This window comes from Humulus lupulus, chromosome 5 (assembly GCF_963169125.1).
Source record: "Humulus lupulus chromosome 5, drHumLupu1.1, whole genome shotgun sequence".
Taxonomy (NCBI): Eukaryota; Viridiplantae; Streptophyta; class Magnoliopsida; order Rosales; family Cannabaceae; genus Humulus; species Humulus lupulus.
Window position 1 is genome coordinate 240761786 of NC_084797.1, and position 23688 is coordinate 240785473.

Consider the following 23688-nt stretch of genomic DNA (forward strand, 5'->3'; position numbering starts at 1 on the left):
TAACCTTTTAAAACCTCCCAAAAACATGCCTAAACACCTCCAAATCCAAAAATCAAAGTTCCCAAACTTCCCAATGGTCCAAAACCATTAAAACCTGAGGCTCAAACGAACCAAAAACTCAACAATTCACAAAATCCAATTAAAGCTTAAAACTTTTAAAAACTTAAAACTTGAATTACCTCTGATTGAGTTGTTTTCAACTAAATCCTCCAGTTAATAAGCTTCTAATCTTCCCTAGGATTGCTATGCCTCGATCCTTGCTTGAATCCGAGTCCTATAACTCAAGTTACCTTCGAAAATGCGATCGGGAGACGAAAATGGAACTTTGAGGGAGAGAGAACGTACAGAACGTTCTTTTTATTTCTTAAAATGTTACTTCAGGTTTAAGTAGCTTCCAATAAAACCTAGTGCTCGGGGTCCCGAAAACACCCCCGGGGATATTATAGTCAAAACTTCTAGAATTTCCCCCTGATCTTACTAACTCCTAATTTATCACCAAATATTAATTCTCATTACCCAATAACCCGGTAATGCACTAAATACCCATTGACTCACTCCGAGTCAAGCATAAATCCCGTTGTGACTTTCCCACTAGCTTACCTCCTAGGATCGTCTTGTGCTGGGTAACATTGGCATAACCAAACAATAATAAAGCACTACACACATTTCACATATATGCCAAAATGGCCAAAATATGGAAATCACCCAATTAATCACAAATGAGTTTACATGCATATTTAATACACCTAACACATGCATATTATCATTCAATAACATAATAAATCAATTATAGCCCTCCTGGCCTCCTAATCAAGGTCCTAACCTTATTAGGAATTTCGGGGCATTACATTTTTGTTATTTTTGTGGCCTTGTTTGGAGGGTATGATAAGATGGGATGTAGATAATATTTTATTTTATTTTTGAATTCATATTAATAGAAGTTTCTATTTTTTGTGAAAGTATCACTTAGGTACTCAAACTTGTTAAATATGTATCACATAAGCTTTTTTAGTTGGAAAATAGCTTACAAAATGCGTGGTAGAAAACGATTTATGGCCCAGTGGAAAATAATTTATAATCTAGTTAATTTTTTGTAATTAACTCGGCCATAAATCGATTTTTGTTGCGCATTCAGTAAATTATTTTCCAACTAAAAAAACATATGTGATATACATTTAGTAAATTTGGAAACCTAAGTGATACTAAATAAAAATTAGGGATCTAAGTGATACTTTTTAGAAAAATTAGGGACCTTTACTGATATAAATCATTTATTATTTTAATAAAAATAAATAAATGAGTTAATTATTTGAAACATAAAATGTATTCACCTCAATGATATACATATACATGTATGAAAATAATATAAAAGTAAATATCCTAAGTTTTTCTTATTAAAAAAATAATGGTTAATTTTCATTAATAGACACAATCCAACAACGTACATAACAAATCCATGTCACCCAGAAACCACTGACCCTCCTCCAAGACGGGAAGCAACCCAGTTGCACACAATAGAGATGCCTTCACTTTGCGGCCCCATACGAAAACAACCCATAGATATGTCATCAGAACCACTCGATAAAAAATACTGAGATAGGAGAATCATAAACAGAGAAACAACGCGAGAACTTCACCTATAAGGATGACAATATAACCCATGGTTACAGATACCCAAGGTTCTTCGATCCGAATGGGGTGGAGAAAAATGACCAAGGTGATGAATAATCACCCGCATATACAGTTATGGTGTGGGTATGGTATTAGCATATTTCGTCCCAATATATATAATAATTAGTTTATTTATTTAATTTTTATATTTTTTATATATATAATTTTAGGGAATGATTATAACGCATTTTCTTTTTTTGCAATATCAATGCATTTTTTTACTATTTCGGCACCTGAATAGTTATAATCGCAAATTTTTTATATGATGGTGTACATTATAGGTATCTAGAACATCTTATAAATTTTCAAGAAATTCTGAATAAATTATGGTACCGAAACAGAGTCTAAACTATCTGTTGCACGCGTGCTTGTTTTTTTGTGTACACGTGTAAAATTTGACAGTTTGAACTCTGTTTTCGACTTCGTAAATTATTAAGAATTTCTTGAAAATTTACAGGATATTCTAATTACCTATAATTTACACCATCATATAAAAAAATCTGGCATTATATCTATCCAGGTGCCGAAAATAGAAAAGTATGCATCGATATTGCAAAAAAAAGAATGTGTTGTCGTTCCCTATAATTTTATTGTATTTATATATTATTAAATACATAAAATATATTTTTAGAAATTTTATCAACACAATAAATTATTAGAGTTATTCATATAAAATGAAATTTAATTGAAAGTTAGTTTATCATATTTTATAATAATTATTAATTAATTGATTAAATAATACTAACAATATTTTGGTGGGGAGATATCATTGCTCAACAAAAACAAACTAGTAAAATAGTATCCTGTGGTACCGAGTAAAAAAACTTATGCTACCACGTACCGCCCATATGAGTAAAAAAAAACCGTTAAAATTACCAAACCGCCAAGTCGACAGTGAGGACTGAGAGATCTTGTTCGGTTAGAAGTTGATATTCTCGTGTGTTGTTGTGGTCTGATTTTCAATCGTTTATGGCTCGAACCAACCATATACTGTTTACCCTTTTTTTTTTTCAAATGTCAATCTCCGCTAGCTAGGGCTAGCTTTGATTTCCTCCAGATCTGAAATCACAGCTTCAACTCACTGAATCTCCGTATCTTCAAAATGCATAGCCGGAGTTCTCAGAATCGGTTATCTGGTTCCGCTCCTCGCTCGCGAGTTTCACCTCTTTTTCTGACAATGTTGGCAACCATGGCTACGGTTTATGTTGCCGGCCGGTGAGCTTCATTTTCTTCTTTGGATTATTATATTTGATCCAGTGTTGCTTACTTAAAACTGATAAAATTGATTTGCTTTGTCGTTGGAGAATTTGATCACGAGTTGATGTTTGATGAAGATGAATTGTTGATAGTCTGTGGCAGGATGCAGAGGTTAGAGCTTATTTGATTCAAGAACTTGATGAAAGAGCTAGTCAGGTATTTTATTTGTTTATTTACTTTTACTCCTTTTCCTAATGTAGTGGCTCTTTCAAATCTATTGTTTCTTTAGTTAAATCCAACTTACTTTTGTCTGAAGCTAGATAGAGACTTGTGAGGAAAAAAGTATTAAAATAGTATATAAGTGACTCCAACTAGTATAAGTTGACATTTCTTGAGGACATGGAGAAAGATAGCCTTACATGCCCTGCACTCAACATTGATACCCTCATTGTGGAGATGGTAGAGATGTCAATCTTTTTAGGAAGATGGATAATTAAAATGGAAATCAATCATCTATTTTGATTACTTATGGCACAATTTAATGTTTATTTGAAAAAAAATAATAATCAATATGGTTGTTGAATTCATTGCTTCATAAGCATCTCCCTTAACATTAGAACATTTCAGAGTTTTGTGGATTGTCCCCCTCTCCTTATACTGTATAGGGGGCATTGTGGTGGTGTTTCCATTAAAGCAATTTCTGCTTTCCAATGCTATATAAGATAATTGGTTGATTCAGTTTATGGGATCTTTAAACAACTTATAAACACACCATTTGTTAACAGTCCCAAATAATTTTACTCCCACTCATATAGGGCATACTCAACCTTCAGTAGTAATTGTTCAGTGAGATGTGCCTGATGACATATTCCTAAATTGGTCAAAACATTACATTTTACTGTTTTCATTGATTATAAGTCATGAATTCCTGGCCTAAATTTTTAGTTTAATTCTGCATTTTTATTTTCCTAAGTGTATGGTTCAAAGTTTGGAGACTCGAAATATCAAAAGTTAATGATCATATAAAACTTTAAATCTTTGATTGAGCTGGATGCAGCTTTTATATTGATGAGGAAAATGTCATTTCTCAGGGTCAATCTGTGCTATCAGTAGATGATGAAACTTTCAAAACTATACCCTGCAGGTAATCAATGTTTTTTTTTTCCTTCTATGACTTTATGAGACCATATAAAATTTTTAAAAAGGCCAACAGTGACACTTTTATCGTCTAGTGAACAACAGAGGAAGTTATCAGATCTTGAAACGGAGCTGACTGCAGCTAGACAGGAGGGTTTCACTCTAAAGAGCCTGTCAAAAAATGATGAGACTCGTCCTACGAGAAATCTTATAGCTGTAATAGGAATCATTACAACATTTGGGCGCAGGAAAAATAGAGATGCGATTCGCAAGGCGTGGATGCCAACTGGTAACTGTTCTGAGTTTCATTTTTTTCCTTTACTTTAACAGTGGGATTTGATATAAATAATAATTTATGCCATTCGTGTAGACTCCAAAAATGTTACTTTTTTTTCATATTAGAACTAGAATTGTGAGTGAAGTAACAATCGATATCTTATACACGCAAAAGTAGTTATAGAACTGTCAAACAATATTGCAGGCTCATAAAATTGCATGTTTACATGGAGGTAGCTGTTATAAATGTTCTCCATACTATAAATTATTTCTATATTCTGGAAAGTATCTAGTAAGTTTAACTTGGACTTGGACCCTTCAATCTTAATTTTGTCAGGGAAAAACTTGATACAAGACATAAATTCTATATGATGATTCTAGAGGTATTATTGTTGTGAACAAATAAGCTGATTTAAACTTTAAAGGCTTAACTGCTTAGGGTACCTTCCACATTGATATGTAGCAAATGTGTGTAAATGTTTGATTGTGTGAACACTAGTTAAATTGAATGCTAGCACGCTTAGGATTGAATCAATTATTATAGTGCAAACAAAATTGGGGTGCCATGGTTATCCATTAAAATTGTTTTGGTAACTTTTGTTAATTTTAAACTATCATGGTACAGGAATCAGTAATCTACACATCATGAATATATTAATGTTACTTTTCCAAATTTCTTTCCTTTTCTATTAACTTGGAGATACCGTATGTGTAGGATCAGCTTTAAAGAAACTGGCAGATGAAAAGGGCATCATTGTGCAGTTTGTAATTGGACGAAGGTCTGTAATGATGATTTAGAATTAGAACAGGAACTCTACATAGAGACAAAAAGAATAACAACAATAATTGCTTCGAGTTTATTGTTCAGTTATATTTTGATTTTTGCAGTTCAAATCGTGGAGACAGTTTGGACAGAGAGATTGAAGAAGAAAATAGGCAAACCAACGATTTCATCGTTCTTGTATGTTTGGTGATTTATAGAAATTTATTATATGTGGAAATATAATAATCTGAACTTACATTAAGTACTTGAAAATGCACAATTTCAAGATCTAACTGAACTTTATTTGTTAATAATTCTAAAAATCTATAATTGGAAGTCAAAACATTTTGTCAAAAGATTGCTGCAAATCAGTAACATATTTAGTTCATCAGTATCAGATTCTTATTCTACCTTTTTGAATATAGGAGGATCAAGTGGAATCACCTGAGGAGCGTCCCAAAAAGATAAAGTCATTCCTCATTCATGCTGTAGAGAATTGGGACGCCAAATTTATTGTTAAGGTCAATGATGATGTTTTTGTTAATATTGGTATGTTACCCTTGTAAAATAATTTCTAATAGTGGTACCAAAGAATGTGGAATCCTTTTCTACACTTAATCTATTCCATTCTATGGTTATTTTATGTAGATAAAACACACTCATACACACAAATTTATGACCATTTACTCCCTTTTTGTAGTTTCCAGTTTGTGATCTAACTGATTTATGTTTAATGACACTTTAAATGTTAACCACATCATAAAGGATGCTTTGTTTCTTATTATTTTCTGGATTGATCCAAACCTGTGTATTGTTATTAGTCATAGGCAAATAGTGTATCTGAACTCAATGCTTGAGCAAATTCTTCTCAAATAACTTTTGAGAATAGTTGCTAATATTAATGTATGTGGGCGGATATGCAAATCCCAACTAACACAAGTATCTTTTTTCCCCTTCTTACCACGTAATTGCTCAAATATTTTGTCTATGGTCCCAAAATATGGCTTATCTTTAATTGTCAGGCAAATTGAGAAAGCTTATTGCAGATCAAACGAAGCACCCTCGGCTGTTTATTTATGTCAGTACTAAAAAGTCTGTAGGCCTAAAGTAATTATTTATTAAGTTCTGATCATCAATTTTCCTCTGATTTAAAATTGCAGATGCCTTGGGAGCGATCTTAAACAGTCATTTGGACAAACATGATATCTATATTGGGTGTATGAAATCAGGCCACGTCTTGTCTGAGCCGTGAGTTTAGCTGACATACTTTTTATTTGGTAAATGTGCTTGTCATATACTTCAATGCTGAATAGCTCAGCATTTGTTTTGGTAATGCAGGACCAACAAATGGTACGAGCCAGACTGGTGGAAGTTTGGTGATGCAAACTCGTGAGTAATTAATTTTATTACCTTCCTGGAATAGAAACAGTGCATAACATATGATGATTCTGATTCTTTTTATTTGACTAAATCAAATTCTTATATTTCAGTTTTATCATTAACTCTCATGTTTAAGTGTCCTAATCTTTCTGCGTGGTGCTATAATTCTTACTCTGAATATTTGTTCAAGCATTATAGTAACAACCAAGAAGGGCAGTTGGCACAGAGTATTGGATTGGCTAACAATTACATTTATTTTTCATATGATACAGATATTTTAGACACGCCTCTGGTGAGATATACGCCATTTCTAGACATCTGGCTCGGTATGTATCAATAAACAGGTACTTTTCCATCCCATTTGCCCTCTTTTTCTTATTAACATTATGTAGAATGCAAGCACAGATGGCAGGACTCAGAGACTGTCTTCCCTTGTTTGATTAGGTCTATTCTTCGTACATATGCTTGTGATGCTGTCAGTGTTGGATCATGGTTTATTGGGCTTGACATCGACCATATAGATGAACAGAAGTTGTGCTGCTCATCTCAGTCTGAAGGTTGGTTTGTAGAGAAGATAGAAATTAATCAAATAGAAAATATTGACCCATTAGTTTCTATACTTGGTCATTCCTTATGGCAGGGCTTCCTTTAGTAAGTGGATTTAGGAGGATAGTTAGAGTGTTAATCCAAAATAAGTAAGATAACATGAAGGATTATGTTTAGACGTACGGAAATTCTTGCTTCCCACTATTCTCTTTCAATAAGCACACATACATACAAACAAAAACAAAAGAGCTATAGATTTTAATATTGGGGTTTCTTCATTTTATTATGTGTAGTTGTTAGCTCATTCTTGCTATAGCAACTTGGGAATAATGGACAGAGAAAAAATTGATAGTTTGAGAATGTAATAAACAGACAAGTAAAGCACACTGTAAAAAAACAAAAGATCTCCTTAAATGGCCAAACTGTGTGCATTGTAGAACTTTATATTTTTCATCTCAGACAGAGTTTATATCCCAATTCAACAACTGTTCCTTAACTTATATATGCCATTTCCTTTTTCAGGAGCAGTATGTGCAAATGCGTGGTGACGACACGGTCTTACTTCCTCACAAAAATTTGTTGAAAACACAATTATATGTCTCCTCCAAGAAAAAAGCAAAAATTCTTTTCTGATCCCAGTTCTTGCGAGTTTTTGTCTTTCGGAGGCAGATTCAAAGATGGTGGATCTGTTCATATAGAGGAAGACTTCTCAACTAGATAAAGTGGAATGAAATGTTGTTTTGGGAATCTTCTAAAGGCTCCTCCAAATTTAGTGATCATATCTTCTCATCCTCGGATATCCTTTAGACTCTTATTTTTTGTACAATGTATCTGTCACCCACCTCAATTTGACCATTGGTCTCCAATAGTGCCTTTGGAATGTGGTTTATAAGAGAATAATTTGTTTTACTTTTTGGCAGCGTCAGATGTAGAGTTTGATCCTCATGTAGTGACATAGCAATGTAGATATTGATACTCATTTGGATGATTGTCTACTGTATGGCTCTCTACAATAATCACTTTTTTCCTAACCCCACCAAAAAAAAATACAAAAATTTATCATCTTATTGTCTAATTTGTAAAAAATATCATAAAATAAATGTGTCCAAATTGTTTAGTTAAACCTTTTTATTTCTTGAAGATACGAGAGAATCTTTTGAAATTTCTTTTCATTATGAGAATTTTTTTCATTATAACGCCAATCGTGACTCACCCACTACCGCGAGCAAGACTACGACGTCTCAAGGCTTATCTTAGTTCGACCCCACTCTTTCTTCCTCTTCAATCAATAAATAGCAGGGCTACAATTGAAGCAACCTCACACACCAACTCCTATTATGATTTTCTCATCCCACATATTTACCAAATTTTTATTTTTGTAATTATTAATTTAAGACATGCTAAATTTTTTATTTGGCTTTATATCAGTAAATGACCCTAATTTTTCTAAAATGTATTATTTAAGTCCCAAATTTTATTTTGTATTACTAAGTCTCCAAATTTATTAGACGTGCATTACATTTATCATTTTCTAATAAAATGTGCAACAAAAAGTGATTTATAGTTATTAGAAAAGCAATTTATAACTCAATTAATTTTTTGTAATTAATTAGGTCATAAATTATTTTTTATCATGCATTCTATAAATTATTTTTTTTAACAAAAATTACATATGTGATATATATTTAATAAGTTTTGAGACTTAAGTCGTAATATTTTTAAATAAAATTGAGACTTTTACCGATATAAACTATTTTTATTTCCATAATTTTAGATGAGTTTTTTTTTTATATTTGTGTAACTGTTAGTTAAATAATTATATTTGGTAAATAAAGATTTTTGCTCAAGAATACTTTTAAAGTAATTGAAACCATTAGTTTTTAAAAGGGAAATTTCACTTTTTATCTCTAATAATACCTAATATTACCAAAAAATCCCAACATTAATAATATTTTCAAATTAATGCTAAGCTTTTCCCTCCTACCGAAAATACCCTTCCCATTCAATCTCAGCCTTCTCTCTCTAAGTCTCGGTTTCTCTCTCTTTCAGTCTCACAAAAATCCCCCAAAAACCATCGAACCTCCACCTCCGTCGAGCCGTCGAGCCGCCATCTCCGTCGAGCTGTCGAGCCCGCATCTCCGTCGAGCTCCCACCTTCTCCGTCGAGCCCCCACCTTCTCCCATTTCTCCGGCGATCTCGAGCCCACTGCAAACTCCCATTTTTCTGTCAAACCCGAGACCCACGGAGCATATTTCCTTCAAAGTTTAAAAAACTAAGGTAAAATCTTTGATAACTCTACAAAATAGAGTTATTTTACCATGTTTTACATGCTAATTGTTGCTTAGTTCATGAGTTTTTAATTAACTTATTAAGTTTTTATGTAATTTTTAATTTATTAGTCTTATTGTAGTTTTCTAGATTTTTATATGTTTTTATAGATATGTTATTATAATATGTTGTAGTTTAATTATTTAAAATTAGTATTGTTAGTTTGAATGCTAAAAATATGATTTTATTGAAATTAAATGTTATGTAAATTAAATTTTAATTAATGTTTTCATGGGAGTTATATGATATATTTTATTAATGAAAATATTTAATTTTAATTTAGTTTATAATTTATTGTGTAGGAAAATTATTGCCATTGAAAAGCAAGAAAATCAAAGGAAAGATGGTAATTTTGAAAGAAAGTAACAAGAAAAATGGTGTTTCTCCAAAAGCCCAACCACGTGAGGCCCACTCTAGGCCCAACCCGTGGCCCCCCCTCCAACACCCAACCACCACATTGCTGCCATTTCCCTTATTGAGCCCAACAAAAATGCATTTTGTCCCTTTGTCCCCTATGACAAAAATGCCAACTTTTTACCCTTTTTCCTACACATTTTCACCACAACATCATCATTACACCCTATAATTTACCTCTACATACCATATTTATTTTATTTAATTAATCTAATCAATTTAATTAATTTAAATTGATTATTTTAATAAACTCACTTTGGCTATAAATATGGACTTTCAAGACCATTTTTGGGGTGCTTAATTTTTTGGTTACCATCTTTTTCTCTCATTTTCTCTCTACCATTCTCTCTTCCATTTGGGTTTTTCAAGAGCATTTTGCAAGTATGTATGTCATTTATTTTGTAATTTCTATTCTAGTTATGTGCTTCTAATCTTTTTCATAAGATTATTAAGATCATGATGAAGCAACTTGTAACTAGGTAATATTTATGTTGTATGTTGATTTCCCTTGTAATGCAACAAAGTCTATGGATTTTTCTTCTTCATATATTTCTTTCATCTTAAATATCTTGTATTTTAGATTGTTAGAACATTTTTACACTTTGTTCTTCATTAGTGCATAAACATAATATTCTTTGTGTAAGATGTGTCATTAAATTGTACACATCCATGCTTAGAACAAAAATATTATGTTTTGCCTTATAAATAATGTTCATTGATTTATTTGCTATTTCATTAGATTGATTTACACTAAATGCTTTGAAATTATAATTTTGAAAAGTGAAGAAAAATCCTATCTTTTTATAAGAAAATTGTGCTTAAAATTATAAATATTTTTGGAAAATGATAGTTTAAATTATTTTAACTATCACTAAAACTTGGGAATCAATATACTAATAAATATTATTAAACTTACATTTTGTGGATTCTAGTATCTTAATAATCTTTTCTTTTAATACTTATTTTCAACTCATTATTGGTTTATTTTCATTATCTTAAAAAGCTTTATTTTTCAATATTTCATTTTATGTTCATACTATTAAAACTCATCAATATTTGGAACTAGGTTAGAATTTATTACTTTTGATTTAAAATAGTTTCATTTTCGATTTTAGACAACTCCTTTGGGTTCGACATCCTTGCTTACGATCACTATTCTATATGGACGATTCGTGCGCTTGCGATATATAAATTTTTAAACATACCCGTTTTGGGTCCATCAAGTTTTTGGCGCCGTTGCCGGGGAGTTGCAAGAGAAAAGAAACGAATTTATCTCAAGGTTAGTGAATTCTTCTACTAGTTATTTTAATTTTTTTTACACTTAAAAAAAAAAAACAAAAAAATATATATCTATAAAATCTTAAAAAAAAAAAAAAGATAAAAAGAAATTTGGGACGGTTCAACCACCCATAAAAAAAAATATATACTTATATTTATATTTATTGTTTTTTTTTTTAGTTGACGGCACTTGTGCCTCCTATCTATCCTTTTAATTTTTATAGTCGATGGCACTTGTGCCTCCTAATTTTGTTATAATTTTGTTGTAATTTTACTTCTTTTATATCTTTGTTAATTGATGGCACTTGTGCCTCTTGACATTTGTTGTAATTTTCTTTATTTATATTGTTGTAATTTTTATTTTATTTAATTTCCGCAAATTACTAGTTGATGGCAATTTTGCCTCCTAGCTAGTTGATGGCAATTTTTGCCTCCTAGTCCTCTATCTTATGTTTAAGTTGATGGCACTTGTGCCTCCTAGTTTTTACCTTAATTTTGTTATGGTTGATGGCATGCTATGCCTCCCTACTCTTGCTTAAATTTTAGTCTTATTTAATTTTTGCCTTATTTTTCTTTGTCTTCTTTAATATTTTAGCGTAATATTGTGAAAAATACTTGAAAAAAAAAAAAAAAAAAAAAACCTAAATCTTGTCCTTTCACCATAAGCAATTCTTGCTTAAAGGAAATTTGACCAAAATTCCCATCCGCCTCTACTAATTAACCTCGGGGAGTTGTTAGTAGTGCGCGAGTAAGTGGAATCAAATAGGCCTGGGGACAAGTAAACCATAAGAATTATATTGTTGTGAAATCTCTAAAAATTCTAAGTATGCTCTGTGGTTGCGGTTTTAACTGATCTTCCACATCAGAAAATTGTTTGTTTGAGATTATCCTTGTTGCCTTGTTTGTGAAAAATTGTATGCATCATTGGGAACGTAACTCTAAAAAACGATTAGTAAAAAGACGTTTATCTTTGTTTGAAATTGAAAGTGTTAGTAAAAATTTGAGCATCATGGAACCTATTGCTAATATTGTTGATGAAAATGTTGTGCCTGAAAAAACTTTGCTTGAATATTTTGCACCTATTTCATCTAATGCTCCTTCATGCATTGTTTTACCTACTACTTCTGCTACTCATTTTGAGCTTAAACCCGCAATCATTCAATTATTGCCATCTTTTTATGGGTTAGATAGAGAGGATCCTTACATGCATGTCAAAGATTTCTTAGAAATTTGCTCAACATTTAAATTTCAAAATTTTTCTGATGAGTCGGTCAAACTAAGATTGTTCCCTTTTTCATTAAAAGACAAATCAAAAGCCTGGTTAAATTCCCTTCCCACGGGGTCTATAACTACATGGGATCAACTTTATAATAAATTCTTACTGAAATTTTTTCCTATGTCTAAAACTGATAGTCTAAGGAGAGAAATCTCCGAGTTTTTTCAAAAAGATAATGAAGAGTTTTATGAATGTTGGGAAAGATTTAAAGATTTATTATTAAAATGTCCTCATCATGGTTTTGAAAAATGGAGACTTGTAAAATATTTTTATGATGGTTTGACTCCCTCTAATCGTCAAATGATTCAATCTATGCATACTGGAAAATTTTTAAAATTTCAAGGACAAGAGGCGTGGGACGCCCTTGAAGATTTATCTGTCAATTCACAACAATGGAATTATTTTGATCCTAGGTCTAGGTCAACTAATTCACCAAAAAGAGGAGGAAGGTATGAAGTAAAAGAAGAATTAGACTTAAGAACATCCTTAGATAAATTAGCGAGAAAAGTAGAAGCTTTAGCCATAAGCCAAACTATAAACTCTCCAATTCAACCTAGAAAAGATGTTTGTTCTATATGTTCTAGTCCTTGCCATAATGCCCAATCATGCCCTTCCTACCAAGAAGCCTTTTCTGAGGAGGCCAATGCACTTCATACTTATGGGAAACCAAATGATAGCCCATTTTCGTCCACCTACAATCCAAATTGGAGAAACCATCCGAACTTTTCATGGAGACAAAACCAACCCCAAATGAATCAAGGGCACCAATACAACACACAAAACCAAGCTCATGCCCCACAAAATCAACCATATCCGCAACAAAGAAAACCTTCCTTAGAAGATACTTTACAACAATTTATGCAATCTACCCAACAAATCCTACAAAATCAATCTCAATCTATTACCAAACTCGAGACACAAGTAGGACAACTCGCCACTGCTTTAGCTGATAGAGAAAAAGGAACATTCCCTAGTCAACCTATCCCTAATCCAAAAGGTCAATATGAGATAGGAAAGTCTAGTCATAATGGAGAAGTCAAATCAATTTCAACTCTTAGGTCTGGAAAGAAAATTGTCAAACCCGATTACATACCCGAGGTTGAAAATGAAAAAGAAAAAGAAAAGAGTCAGCCTCCTAGTTCTAATCTCAATGACTCATCAAACAAAGAAACTCCAATCCATCCTTTCATTCCAAAAGCCCCATTCCCACAAAGATTACTTCCAATTAAAAAAGGCAGCCAATATAATGACATCTTAGAAGTTTTTAAACAAGTTAGTATCAATATCCCTTTCTTAGATGCCATTAAACAAATTCCTGCCTACTCTAAATTTTTAAAGGATCTTTGTACTGTTAAAAGAAACACTAATGTTCCTAAAAAGGCGTTTTTAACTGAACAAGCTAGTTCCATTATTCAATATAAGAGTCTTGTTAAATATAAAGATCCTGGGTGTCCCACAATTTCATGCATTATTGGTGATCATTTTATTAACAAAGCTTTACTTGATTTGGGTGCTAGTGTAAATTTATTGCCTTATTCTGTTTATAAGCAACTTGGTCTTGGTGAGCTAAAACCTACCTCTATAACTCTTCAATTAGCCGATCGTTCTGTAAAAATTCCTAGAGGCATTATAGAGGATGTTTTGATAAAAGTTGATAAATTTTATTTTCCTGTTGACTTCATTGTTCTTGATACTCAACCTGTGGAAAATATGCATGCTCAAATTCCTATCATTTTAGGTAGACCATTCTTAGCTACTTCTAATGCAATCATAAATTGTCGTAATGGTGTTTTGAAATTATCTTTTGGAAATATGACTGTTGAATTGAATGTTTTTAATGTGGTTAAATCTGTTGAGTGTGAAGAAGCGCATGAAGTTAACATGATAGATAGTATTTGTGAAAATGATGGAAATGACTTATTTGATTTTTGTGAAAAATACTTTGGTATGAACTTGCATGTTGATGACTCTAATGATGATGTGAATTCTTTGGTAGAGCCTATACCCTTAAATGAAACCAAAGTTGAACCTTTTTCACCCTTAGGTCATGTTCAATCAATTTCTGAGTCTCCAAAGTTAGACCTTAAACCTTTGCCAGAAAATTTAAAATATGCTTTTCTAGGAGAGTCTGAAACCTTACCTGTTATCATAGCATCCGCTTTAGATAAAGAACAAGAAGGTAAATTGTTAGATGTCCTTAGAAAACATAAAGAAGCCATAGGTTGGACCATTGGAGACATTAAAGGAATTAGCCCATCCATATGTATGCATAGAATCCATCTAGAAGAGAATGCTAAAACCTCTCGGGAATGTCAAAGAAGATTAAATCCAAATATGAAAGAAGTAGTTAGAGAAGAGGTCATAAAATTGTTAGACGTAGGTATCATTTACCCTATTTCTGATAGTCAATGGGTTAGTCCAGTTCAAGTTGTGCCTAAGAAGTCTGGGATCACAGTTGTTGAAAATGAGAAAAATGAATTAATCCCTACTAGAGTACAAACAGGGTGGAGAGTGTGCATAGATTATAGAAAGTTGAATAATGTTACTAGAAAAGACCATTTTCCATTGCCTTTTATTGATCAAATGCTTGAACGATTAGCTGGCCATGCATATTATTGTTTTCTTGATGGGTATTCGGGGTATAACCAAATCCCCATCGCCCCAGAAGATCAAGAAAAGACTACTTTTACATGCCCTTTTGGAACTTTTGCATATCGTCGCATGCCCTTTGGATTATGTAATGCACCTGCGACTTTTCAAAGATGTATGATTTCGATTTTTTCTGACATGGTTGAAAGATTTCTTGAAGTATTTATGGATGATTTTTCTATGTTTGGTTCCTCTTTTGATGAATGTTTGCACCATCTTTCACTTGTTTTAATTCGTTGCAAAGAGAAAAACCTTGTGCTTAACTGGGAAAAATGTCATTTTATGGTTAAAAAAGGAATTGTTTTAGGTCATGTAATCTCATCTAATGGAATAGAAGTTGATAAAGCTAAAGTTGACCTTATTTCAAAACTTCCCCCACCTAAAACTGTGAAAGAAATTAGATCATTCTTAGGCCATGCCGGTTTTTATAGAAGATTTATAAAAGACTTTAGCAAAATTTCTCGGCCTTTATGCCATTTACTTGGAAAAGAAAATGCTTTTGTCTTTGATAGTAATTGCCATGTTGCCTTTGAAAAATTAAAAAATTTGTTGACTACTGCACCCATTATTCGACCTCCTGATTGGAAAATACCTTTTGAAATAATGTGTGATGCTTCTGATTATGCTATAGGTGTTGTCTTAGGACAAAGACTTGAAAAAATACCTCATGTAATTTACTATGCTAGCAAAACTTTAAATGATGCTCAATTAAATTACTCCACAACCGAAAAAGAATTGCTTGCTGTTGTTTTTGCATTGGAGAAATTTAGATCTTATTTGTTAGGATCTAAAATTATTGTCTATTCTGATCATGCTGCATTAAAATATCTCTTATCGAAAAAAGATGCTAAGTCTCGTTTGATCCGTTGGATCCTGCTTTTACAAGAATTCGACTTAGAAATACGTGATAAAAAAGGATCTGAAAATGTTGTTGCTGATCATTTATCTAGACTAGTTGTTGAAACTATACATGATTCCACTCCTATCACTGAAACTTTTCCTGATGAACAATTAATGCATATTTCTTCATTACCTTGGTATGCTGATATTGTTAATTATTTGGTCACTAAAGAAATACCATCTCATTGGTCTAAGCATGATAAATCTAAATTTTATTCTGAGGTGAAAAACTTTATTTGGGATGATCCTTACTTGTTTAAATACTGCCCTGATCAAATAATTAGAAGATGCATTCCAAACTGTGATCAGTCTAAAATCATATCTTTTTGTCATGATCATGCATGTGGAGGACATTTTAGTGGTAAGAAAACAGCTGCTAAAGTTTTACAATGTGGTTTTTATTGGCCTACTATCTTTCATGATACATATGTTTATTGTAAAGCTTGTGAACGTTGCCAAAAGTTAGGAAGTTTAACTAAAAGAAACATGATGCCTTTAAATCCTATTCTTATTATTGACATATTTGATGTTTGGGGCATTGATTTTATGGGACCATTTCCTAACTCTTTTGGTAATCTTTATATTCTTGTTGGAGTCGATTATGTATCTAAATGGGTTGAAGCTATTGCATGCCACACTAATGACCACAAAGTTGTGCTTCGTTTTTTGAAAGAAAATATATTTTCCCGTTTTGGTTCACCACGTGCTATAATTAGTGATAACGGTACTCACTTTTGTAATAAGCCATTTGAACATTTAATGAAACAATATGGCATTACACATAAAGTCTCAACACCATATCACCCACAAACTAATGGTCAAGTTGAAGTGTCTAATAGGGAAGTTAAGCACATTTTAGAAAAAACTGTGAATCCAACTAGGAAAGATTGGTCCTTAAGACTCATTGATGCATTATGGGCGTATCGTACCGCGTACAAAACGCCCATTGGCATGTCACCCTACAGACTTGTGTATGGGAAGGCGTGCCATTTACCTGTTGAGTTAGAACATAGAGCCTTCTGGGCAATTAAGCAGTTAAATTTTTCTTTAGACAAAGCAGGTGAGAAACGAAAGCTTCAACTCAATGAACTAGACGAAATTAGGAATGATGCATATGACTATTCAAAAAAGTATAAGGATCGCATGAAATTTTACCATGATAAAAATATTTTGAGAAAAGATTTTTATCCAGGTCAGAAAGTCCTTTTATACAACTCTCGTTTGCATTTATTCCCGGGAAAGTTACGCTCTAGGTGGTCTGGTCCTTACATTGTTCGTATTGTTTTTTCACATGGAGCTATTGAAATTGAAAATCCTAAAAATGGTAATATATTTAAAGTTAATGGACAAAAATTAAAACCATTTTTGGAATTAAAAACTGATGAAGTGGATGAGATACTCCTTGAGGACCCTGTTTACCATGCTCTTTGATTCCTGTGTGATCTTGATAACTTGTGTTTTATTTGAATTGTTGTTTTATGTGCGATTTAATTTTTGTTAGTTGTATCCTGTTCTATCTTGTTCTATCTTCGCAATGCACAATATCGAGGTACGACCATTCTAAACTTTACACTCTTGTCAATTTTAATTTATATTTATATTTTGACACATTGAGGACAATGCTTAAATTAAGTTTGGGGGTATCGAGTTTTATTGTGTTTGTTTTGTGTTTTATTTATGTTTGCTTTGCATTGTTTTTAATGTTTTGTGTTTTATTTTATGTATGCTTGTTTGAAAAGAAAAAAAATGTTTGTTTGAATTTTTTTTTTTATTTATTTATATGTTGTGGTTTTGTTAATTTTTTTTTTTTTTTTTTTTTATTTGTTCATTTTCATAAAAATTCAAAAAAAAAATAAAAAATAAAAAAATTATTTACAAAAAAAAAAAAAAATTTGGTGATATTTTTCATTTTCAATGATAAAAATTCTGATTGAGTTTGAAATTAATTCTCTTAAAAATATGAATAATTTTTAAGCTTTGTTTTTAATTATAGGGTCAATTTTGCTTGTAACAAAAATTACATTTTTCATAAAAATTCTTATTTCCTATAAGTTTAAGTGAAAAATAATTTTAATAAAAACATATTTTCTAAAAGCAAAATTGACAATTTAATTAATTATATAAGCTTAACTTTTATTCATAATAATTTCTGAGAGTTATTTTCATTGTGCAATTTTTGAGAAAATCATTTTTATATCACCAATAAAAAAAAATATATATATATGTGTATTTTAATTTTTCTTTTGCTTGAGGACTAGCAAAACTTTAAGTTTGGGGGTGTGATAACTCTACAAAATAGAGTTATTTTACCATGTTTTACATGCTAATTGTTGCTTAGTTCATGAGTTTTTAATTAACTTATTAAGTTTTTATGTAATTTTTAATTTATTAGTCTTATTGTAGTTTTCTAGATTTTTATATGTTTTTATAGATATGTTATTATAATATGTTGTAGTTTAATTATTTAAAATTAGTATTGTTAGTTTGAATGCTAAAAATATGATTTTATTGAAATTAAATGTTATGTAAATTAAATTTTAATTAATGTTTTCATGGGAGTTATATGATATATTTTATTAATGAAAATATTTAATTTTAATTTAGTTTATAATTTATTGTGTAGGAAAATTATTGCCATTGAAAAGCAAGAAAATCAAAGGAAAGATGGTAATTTTGAAAGAAAGTAACAAGAAAAATGGTGTTTCTCCAAAAGCCCAACCACGTGAGGCCCACTCTAGGCCCAACCCGTGGCCCCCCCTCCAACACCCAACCACCACATTGCTGCCATTTCCCTTATTGAGCCCAACAAAAATGCATTTTGTCCCTTTGTCCCCTATGACAAAAATGCCAACTTTTTACCCTTTTTCCTACACATTTTCACCACAACATCATCATTACACCCTATAATTTACCTCTACATACCATATTTATTTTATTTAATTAATCTAATCAATTTAATTAATTTAAATTGATTATTTTAATAAACTCACTTTGGCTATAAATATGGACTTTCAAGACCATTTTTGGGGTGCTTAATTTTTTGGTTACCATCTTTTTCTCTCATTTTCTCTCTACCATTCTCTCTTCCATTTGGGTTTTTCAAGAGCATTTTGCAAGTATGTATGTCATTTATTTTGTAATTTCTATTCTAGTTATGTGCTTCTAATCTTTTTCATAAGATTATTAAGATCATGATGAAGCAACTTGTAACTAGGTAATATTTATGTTGTATGTTGATTTCCCTTGTAATGCAACAAAGTCTATGGATTTTTCTTCTTCATATATTTCTTTCATCTTAAATATCTTGTATTTTAGATTGTTAGAACATTTTTACACTTTGTTCTTCATTAGTGCATAAACATAATATTCTTTGTGTAAGATGTGTCATTAAATTGTACACATCCATGCTTAGAACAAAAATATTATGTTTTGCCTTATAAATAATGTTCATTGATTTATTTGCTATTTCATTAGATTGATTTACACTAAATGCTTTGAAATTATAATTTTGAAAAGTGAAGAAAAATCCTATCTTTTTATAAGAAAATTGTGCTTAAAATTATAAATATTTTTGGAAAATGATAGTTTAAATTATTTTAACTATCACTAAAACTTGGGAATCAATATACTAATAAATATTATTAAACTTACATTTTGTGGATTCTAGTATCTTAATAATCTTTTCTTTTAATACTTATTTTCAACTCATTATTGGTTTATTTTCATTATCTTAAAAAGCTTTATTTTTCAATATTTCATTTTATGTTCATACTATTAAAACTCATCAATATTTGGAACTAGGTTAGAATTTATTACTTTTGATTTAAAATAGTTTCATTTTCGATTTTAGACAACTCCTTTGGGTTCGACATCCTTGCTTACGATCACTATTCTATATGGACGATTCGTGCGCTTGCGATATATAAATTTTTAAACATACCCGTTTTGGGTCCATCAATCTTGAACCCAAGTCCATATTTGCTTTATATCGTTGTTGAATCTGTGATTTGTGGAATGGGTTGTCCGATTTTGTGGGAAATTTTTTATGGGTTTGAACCAGTGGCTCGATAGGTTCGATTATGGTTCGATAGTAGGCTCGATAAGGTAGTTTGAACAGTTCGATGATGGATCGATTATGGCTCGATATGAGCTCGACATGAGCTCGATAGGAGCTCGATAAGAGCTCAGTAGGATATGTTGTATTATATTACAAGAGCTCGATAGGTTCGATAATGGTTCGATATGAGACTAGACTGTAGCTCGATGGTTATTTATCTAGACAGACAGATTTTTCATAGCTCGATAGGTTCGATAATGGTTCGATATGAGACTAGACTGTAGCTCGATGGTTATTTATCTAGACAGACAGATTTTTCTTAGCTCGATAGGCTCGATGCTGGCTCGATAGGCTCGATAAATTTAGGTTGTTGATATTTCTCGATGGAACTCGATATTTTTTCGATAGTGCTCGATAGGGTATGTTGCAGCTCGATGATAGCTCGATAGAGATCGATAGAGCTCGATGAAAACTTATTTCAGTGTTTTTTTGAAATTTTCTTTATTCTGTTTTCTTACAAATTTTTTTTCATGTGTTGTTACAGATGCCTAAGTTGCTTGTTCCGTTCAGTGATCACTTTCCTGGTCGAGTGACATATCGGGGTAGTAGTACTTTAAATCACATCAAGACCAGGTTTTTGGAGCTCGGGCTGCTTGAAAGGGCTAAGGAATCCCCTTTTAAGCAATTCTTTTTGGCTTCGGAGTTTAATTTCTCCGGAGTCTTGGTGCATCAACTGTTGCTGAGGAAAATCGCCAGCAACAACGAAGATGAGGTGCATTTTTTCTTGGGGTCGAAGTCTTGTAGATTCGGCATGGGAGAGTTTGCCCTGGTGACGGGGTTGGATTTCAGTGCCTTCCCGTCACCAGAAGAGTTGGAAGGGCGTAATCTCAGCGATCGGTTGATAAAGGAGTATTTCAACGATGCTGAGAAAGTAAAGCTGTCACAGGTGGACCATGCTTTCAAGACTTGTACGGTTGTGGAAGATGTGTACAAGCTTGGTCTATGTCTGTTTGTTGAGGGGGTTCTGAATGCCATTGAGGGAAAACTGCACATTTGGCGAGATATTCTAAAAATTGTTGAGAATGTAGAGTACTTCTTCAGCTATCCATGGGGGAAGTACTCTTATAGGAGGCTATTGCATTCTTGTAAGAAGGACATGGTGAAGCAAAAGGCCAACTATGATGCCAAGAAGGATGCCAAGGTGCAGCAAGAGTCCAAATACAGTATGTATGGTTATGCCCCCGCCTTACAGTACTGGGCATATGAGGCTATCCAACAGCTTGCGGTGGAGCTTGTTGTGAGCTCGGGAAACATGTTCCCGAGGATGCTTAGCTGGTCGCATCGGAAGAACAAGGATTTCACCAAGTCCGTCATCGCACCGATATTATTGAAGAAGAATGTAAGTTATGTTGTTTTTTTTTATCTATATGCTTATATTTTATCATTATTTGAGTTAACCAAATGTTTTATGTTGTTTGCAGTTAATTGTTCTTCCGATGTTGAAGCCTCGGCCAGCAGAAAAAGACTATTACTTGTCTTTGACTGAGGGAGATCTTCCCCTTTATCCTGGGCTTGGCCAGGATCCCTCGGAGACTGATGAGGAGGAGGATGCGACTTTTGAGAAAATGGCAGAGAAAGTTTCTCAGGCTGCCGAGGCAGCCAAGATATTTATTGATGCTGCCCCGGGGGAGGAGGTTGCAGGTCCCACCCCTCCTATTCCCCCAGCCTCAGCCTCAGCCCCAGCCTCAACCTGTGCCCCAACATCAGCCCCAGCCTCAGCCCCAGCATCAACCTGTGCCCCAACATCAGCCCCAGCCTCAGTGTCAGCCCCAACACCAACCCCACCACCAGCCTCAGCCTCAGCCCCTGAGCTGGCCGACTTGATTGAGCGGTTGGACAGAGTCGAGGGTCGACAGGAGACCCTCTTGAAGAACCAGTCAGTGATCTTGGACGTACTCAGTCAGATCCTGACATTTGTTAAGGAGAAACCGAGGGGGTCCAATGAAGATTCAGAGTCAGAGTCATTGGATCTTCCGCTAGACTATGTTGATGATCCAACGACGCCCCCTACCATCATTGTGACACCAGATGCTGAGACTCCGGGAGTCGTTATTGTCAACCCTGAGGATGTTGCTGGGGTTCAGTTTCGGAGGGCTAGACGCCAAAGACGCAAGCCAGATTGGTTTGAGGACTATACGGATCCCACGAGGAAAAGACCTCGCACTGCTGCAGCTGCACCAGCAGACGAGGCTACACAAGAGGCTACACATGTGCTGGACCCTCTCAAGAAGCCAGATCCCAAACAGTATAGGACAATGTGCAAGTGGCTTCTTGGAGACATGCCCAACAAGACCCCGCGGGATGTAAAGACTGGGAGTCACGGTCCAGCATGGTTTCTGACGTTGAAGACACCCCAGTCGTGGCTCAATGATGGGGTAAGCAATTTATACCTAATTATGGACTGTTTTCAATTTTACATGTTTTATTTTTACTGACTCGATGTGAGCTCGATAGGAGTTCGATAGTAGTTCGACATGGATGTTAAAATAGGGGTTGTTCTTTACTATTTCAGAGTGGCTCGATGTGAGCTCGATGGAGCTCGATAGGTAGTTCGATAGGGATGTTAAAATAGATTGTTTTTTTACTGTTTTAGAGTGGCTCGATGTGAGCTCGATATTAGTTCGATAGGGATGTTAAAAGCTCGATGTGAGTTCGATATGAGTTCGATAGTGAAAATTCCCTTAACAAAAGTGGCTCGATGTGAGCTCGATGGAGCTCGATAGGGAGTTCGATAGGGATGTTAAAATAGGTTGTCTTTACTATTTCATGATGGCTCGATGTGAGCTCGATAGGTAGTTCGATAGGGATGTTAAAGTAGGTTATTTTTACTGTTTCATACTGGCTCGATGTGAGCTCGATAGGAGTTCGATAGTAGTTCGACATGGATGTTAAAATAGGGGTTGTTCTTTACTGTTTCAGAGTGGCTCGTTGTGAGCTCGATGGAGCTCGATAGGTAGTTCGATAGGGATGTTAAAATAGATTGTTTTTTTTTACTGTTTTAGAGTGGCTCGATGTGAGCTCGATATTAGTTTGATAGGGATGTTAAAAGCTCGATGTGAGTTCGATATGAGTTCGATAGTGAAAATTCCCTTAACAAAGTGGCTCGATATGAGCTCGATGGAGCTCGATAGGGAGTTCGATAGGGATGTTAAAATAGGTTGCCTTTACTATTTCATGATGGCTCGATAGGTAGTTCGATAGGGATGTTAAAGTAGGTTATTTTTACTGTTTCAGACTGGCTCGATGTGAGCTCGATAGTAGTTCGATGGTAGTTCGATAGGGATGTTAAAGTAGTTTGTTTTTTTTACTGTTTCATACTGGCTCGATGTGAGCTCGATATGAGCTCAATGTGAGCTCGATGGAGCTCGACATCAGCATTTTATGATGGTTTTTGCTAATTTTTTTATCGTACTCTCTTTTGCAGCATATTGATGCGGCAGAACACATGCTTCGTATGCGTCGCAAGTATTTTCCCAATATATATCGACAGAATGGAGTTGTGATGAACAGTTATTTCTCACAAGTGATACCTGCCCGATATGATCAGTTCAAGAAAACAGCCGACAAAACAAAGTATTATTGGGATGCTGACATTATGTCCATGTTGACCGGCATCGAGCAGCAGTTTCTGGCATCTTGGGGAGGAGTTGAGGATGTATATTGGTGCCAGAACTATGGACAACAACATTGGTTTGCCATTGAGGCTTCCATTTCTAGTTGGACTCTGACTGTTTACGATTCAGACAACTCGGTGAT

The 23688-nt window shown here is 33.4% G+C and overlaps 1 protein-coding gene and 1 non-coding gene across 3 annotated transcripts; one reads left to right on the forward strand and one right to left on the reverse strand.

Moving 5' to 3' along the window:
- Positions 1 to 2446: 2446 nt before the first annotated feature.
- LOC133778549 (hydroxyproline O-galactosyltransferase HPGT1-like) lies at positions 2447 to 7958 on the forward strand. Of its 2 annotated transcripts, none has more exons than XM_062218511.1 (12): positions 2447 to 2886; positions 3021 to 3084; positions 3960 to 4012; positions 4101 to 4294; positions 5003 to 5060; positions 5170 to 5242; positions 5470 to 5593; positions 6205 to 6292; positions 6383 to 6433; positions 6697 to 6768; positions 6869 to 6981; positions 7493 to 7958. In XM_062218511.1, exons 1-12 carry the CDS (start codon positions 2774 to 2776, stop codon positions 7516 to 7518), a joined length of 1029 nt encoding a protein of 342 aa, XP_062074495.1. In that variant the 5' UTR covers positions 2447 to 2773; the 3' UTR covers positions 7519 to 7958. The 2 variants fall into 2 exon arrangements, with proteins under 2 accessions (XP_062074495.1, XP_062074494.1); XM_062218510.1 differs by having other exon boundaries at positions 2449 to 2886; positions 4997 to 5060.
- Positions 7959 to 12401: 4443 nt separating this feature from the next.
- On the reverse strand, positions 12402 to 12508 carry LOC133780912 (small nucleolar RNA R71). The gene has a single exon (XR_009869718.1). It is a non-coding gene; the product is annotated as a small nucleolar RNA R71 (small nucleolar RNA).
- Positions 12509 to 23688: the final 11180 nt, after the last annotated feature.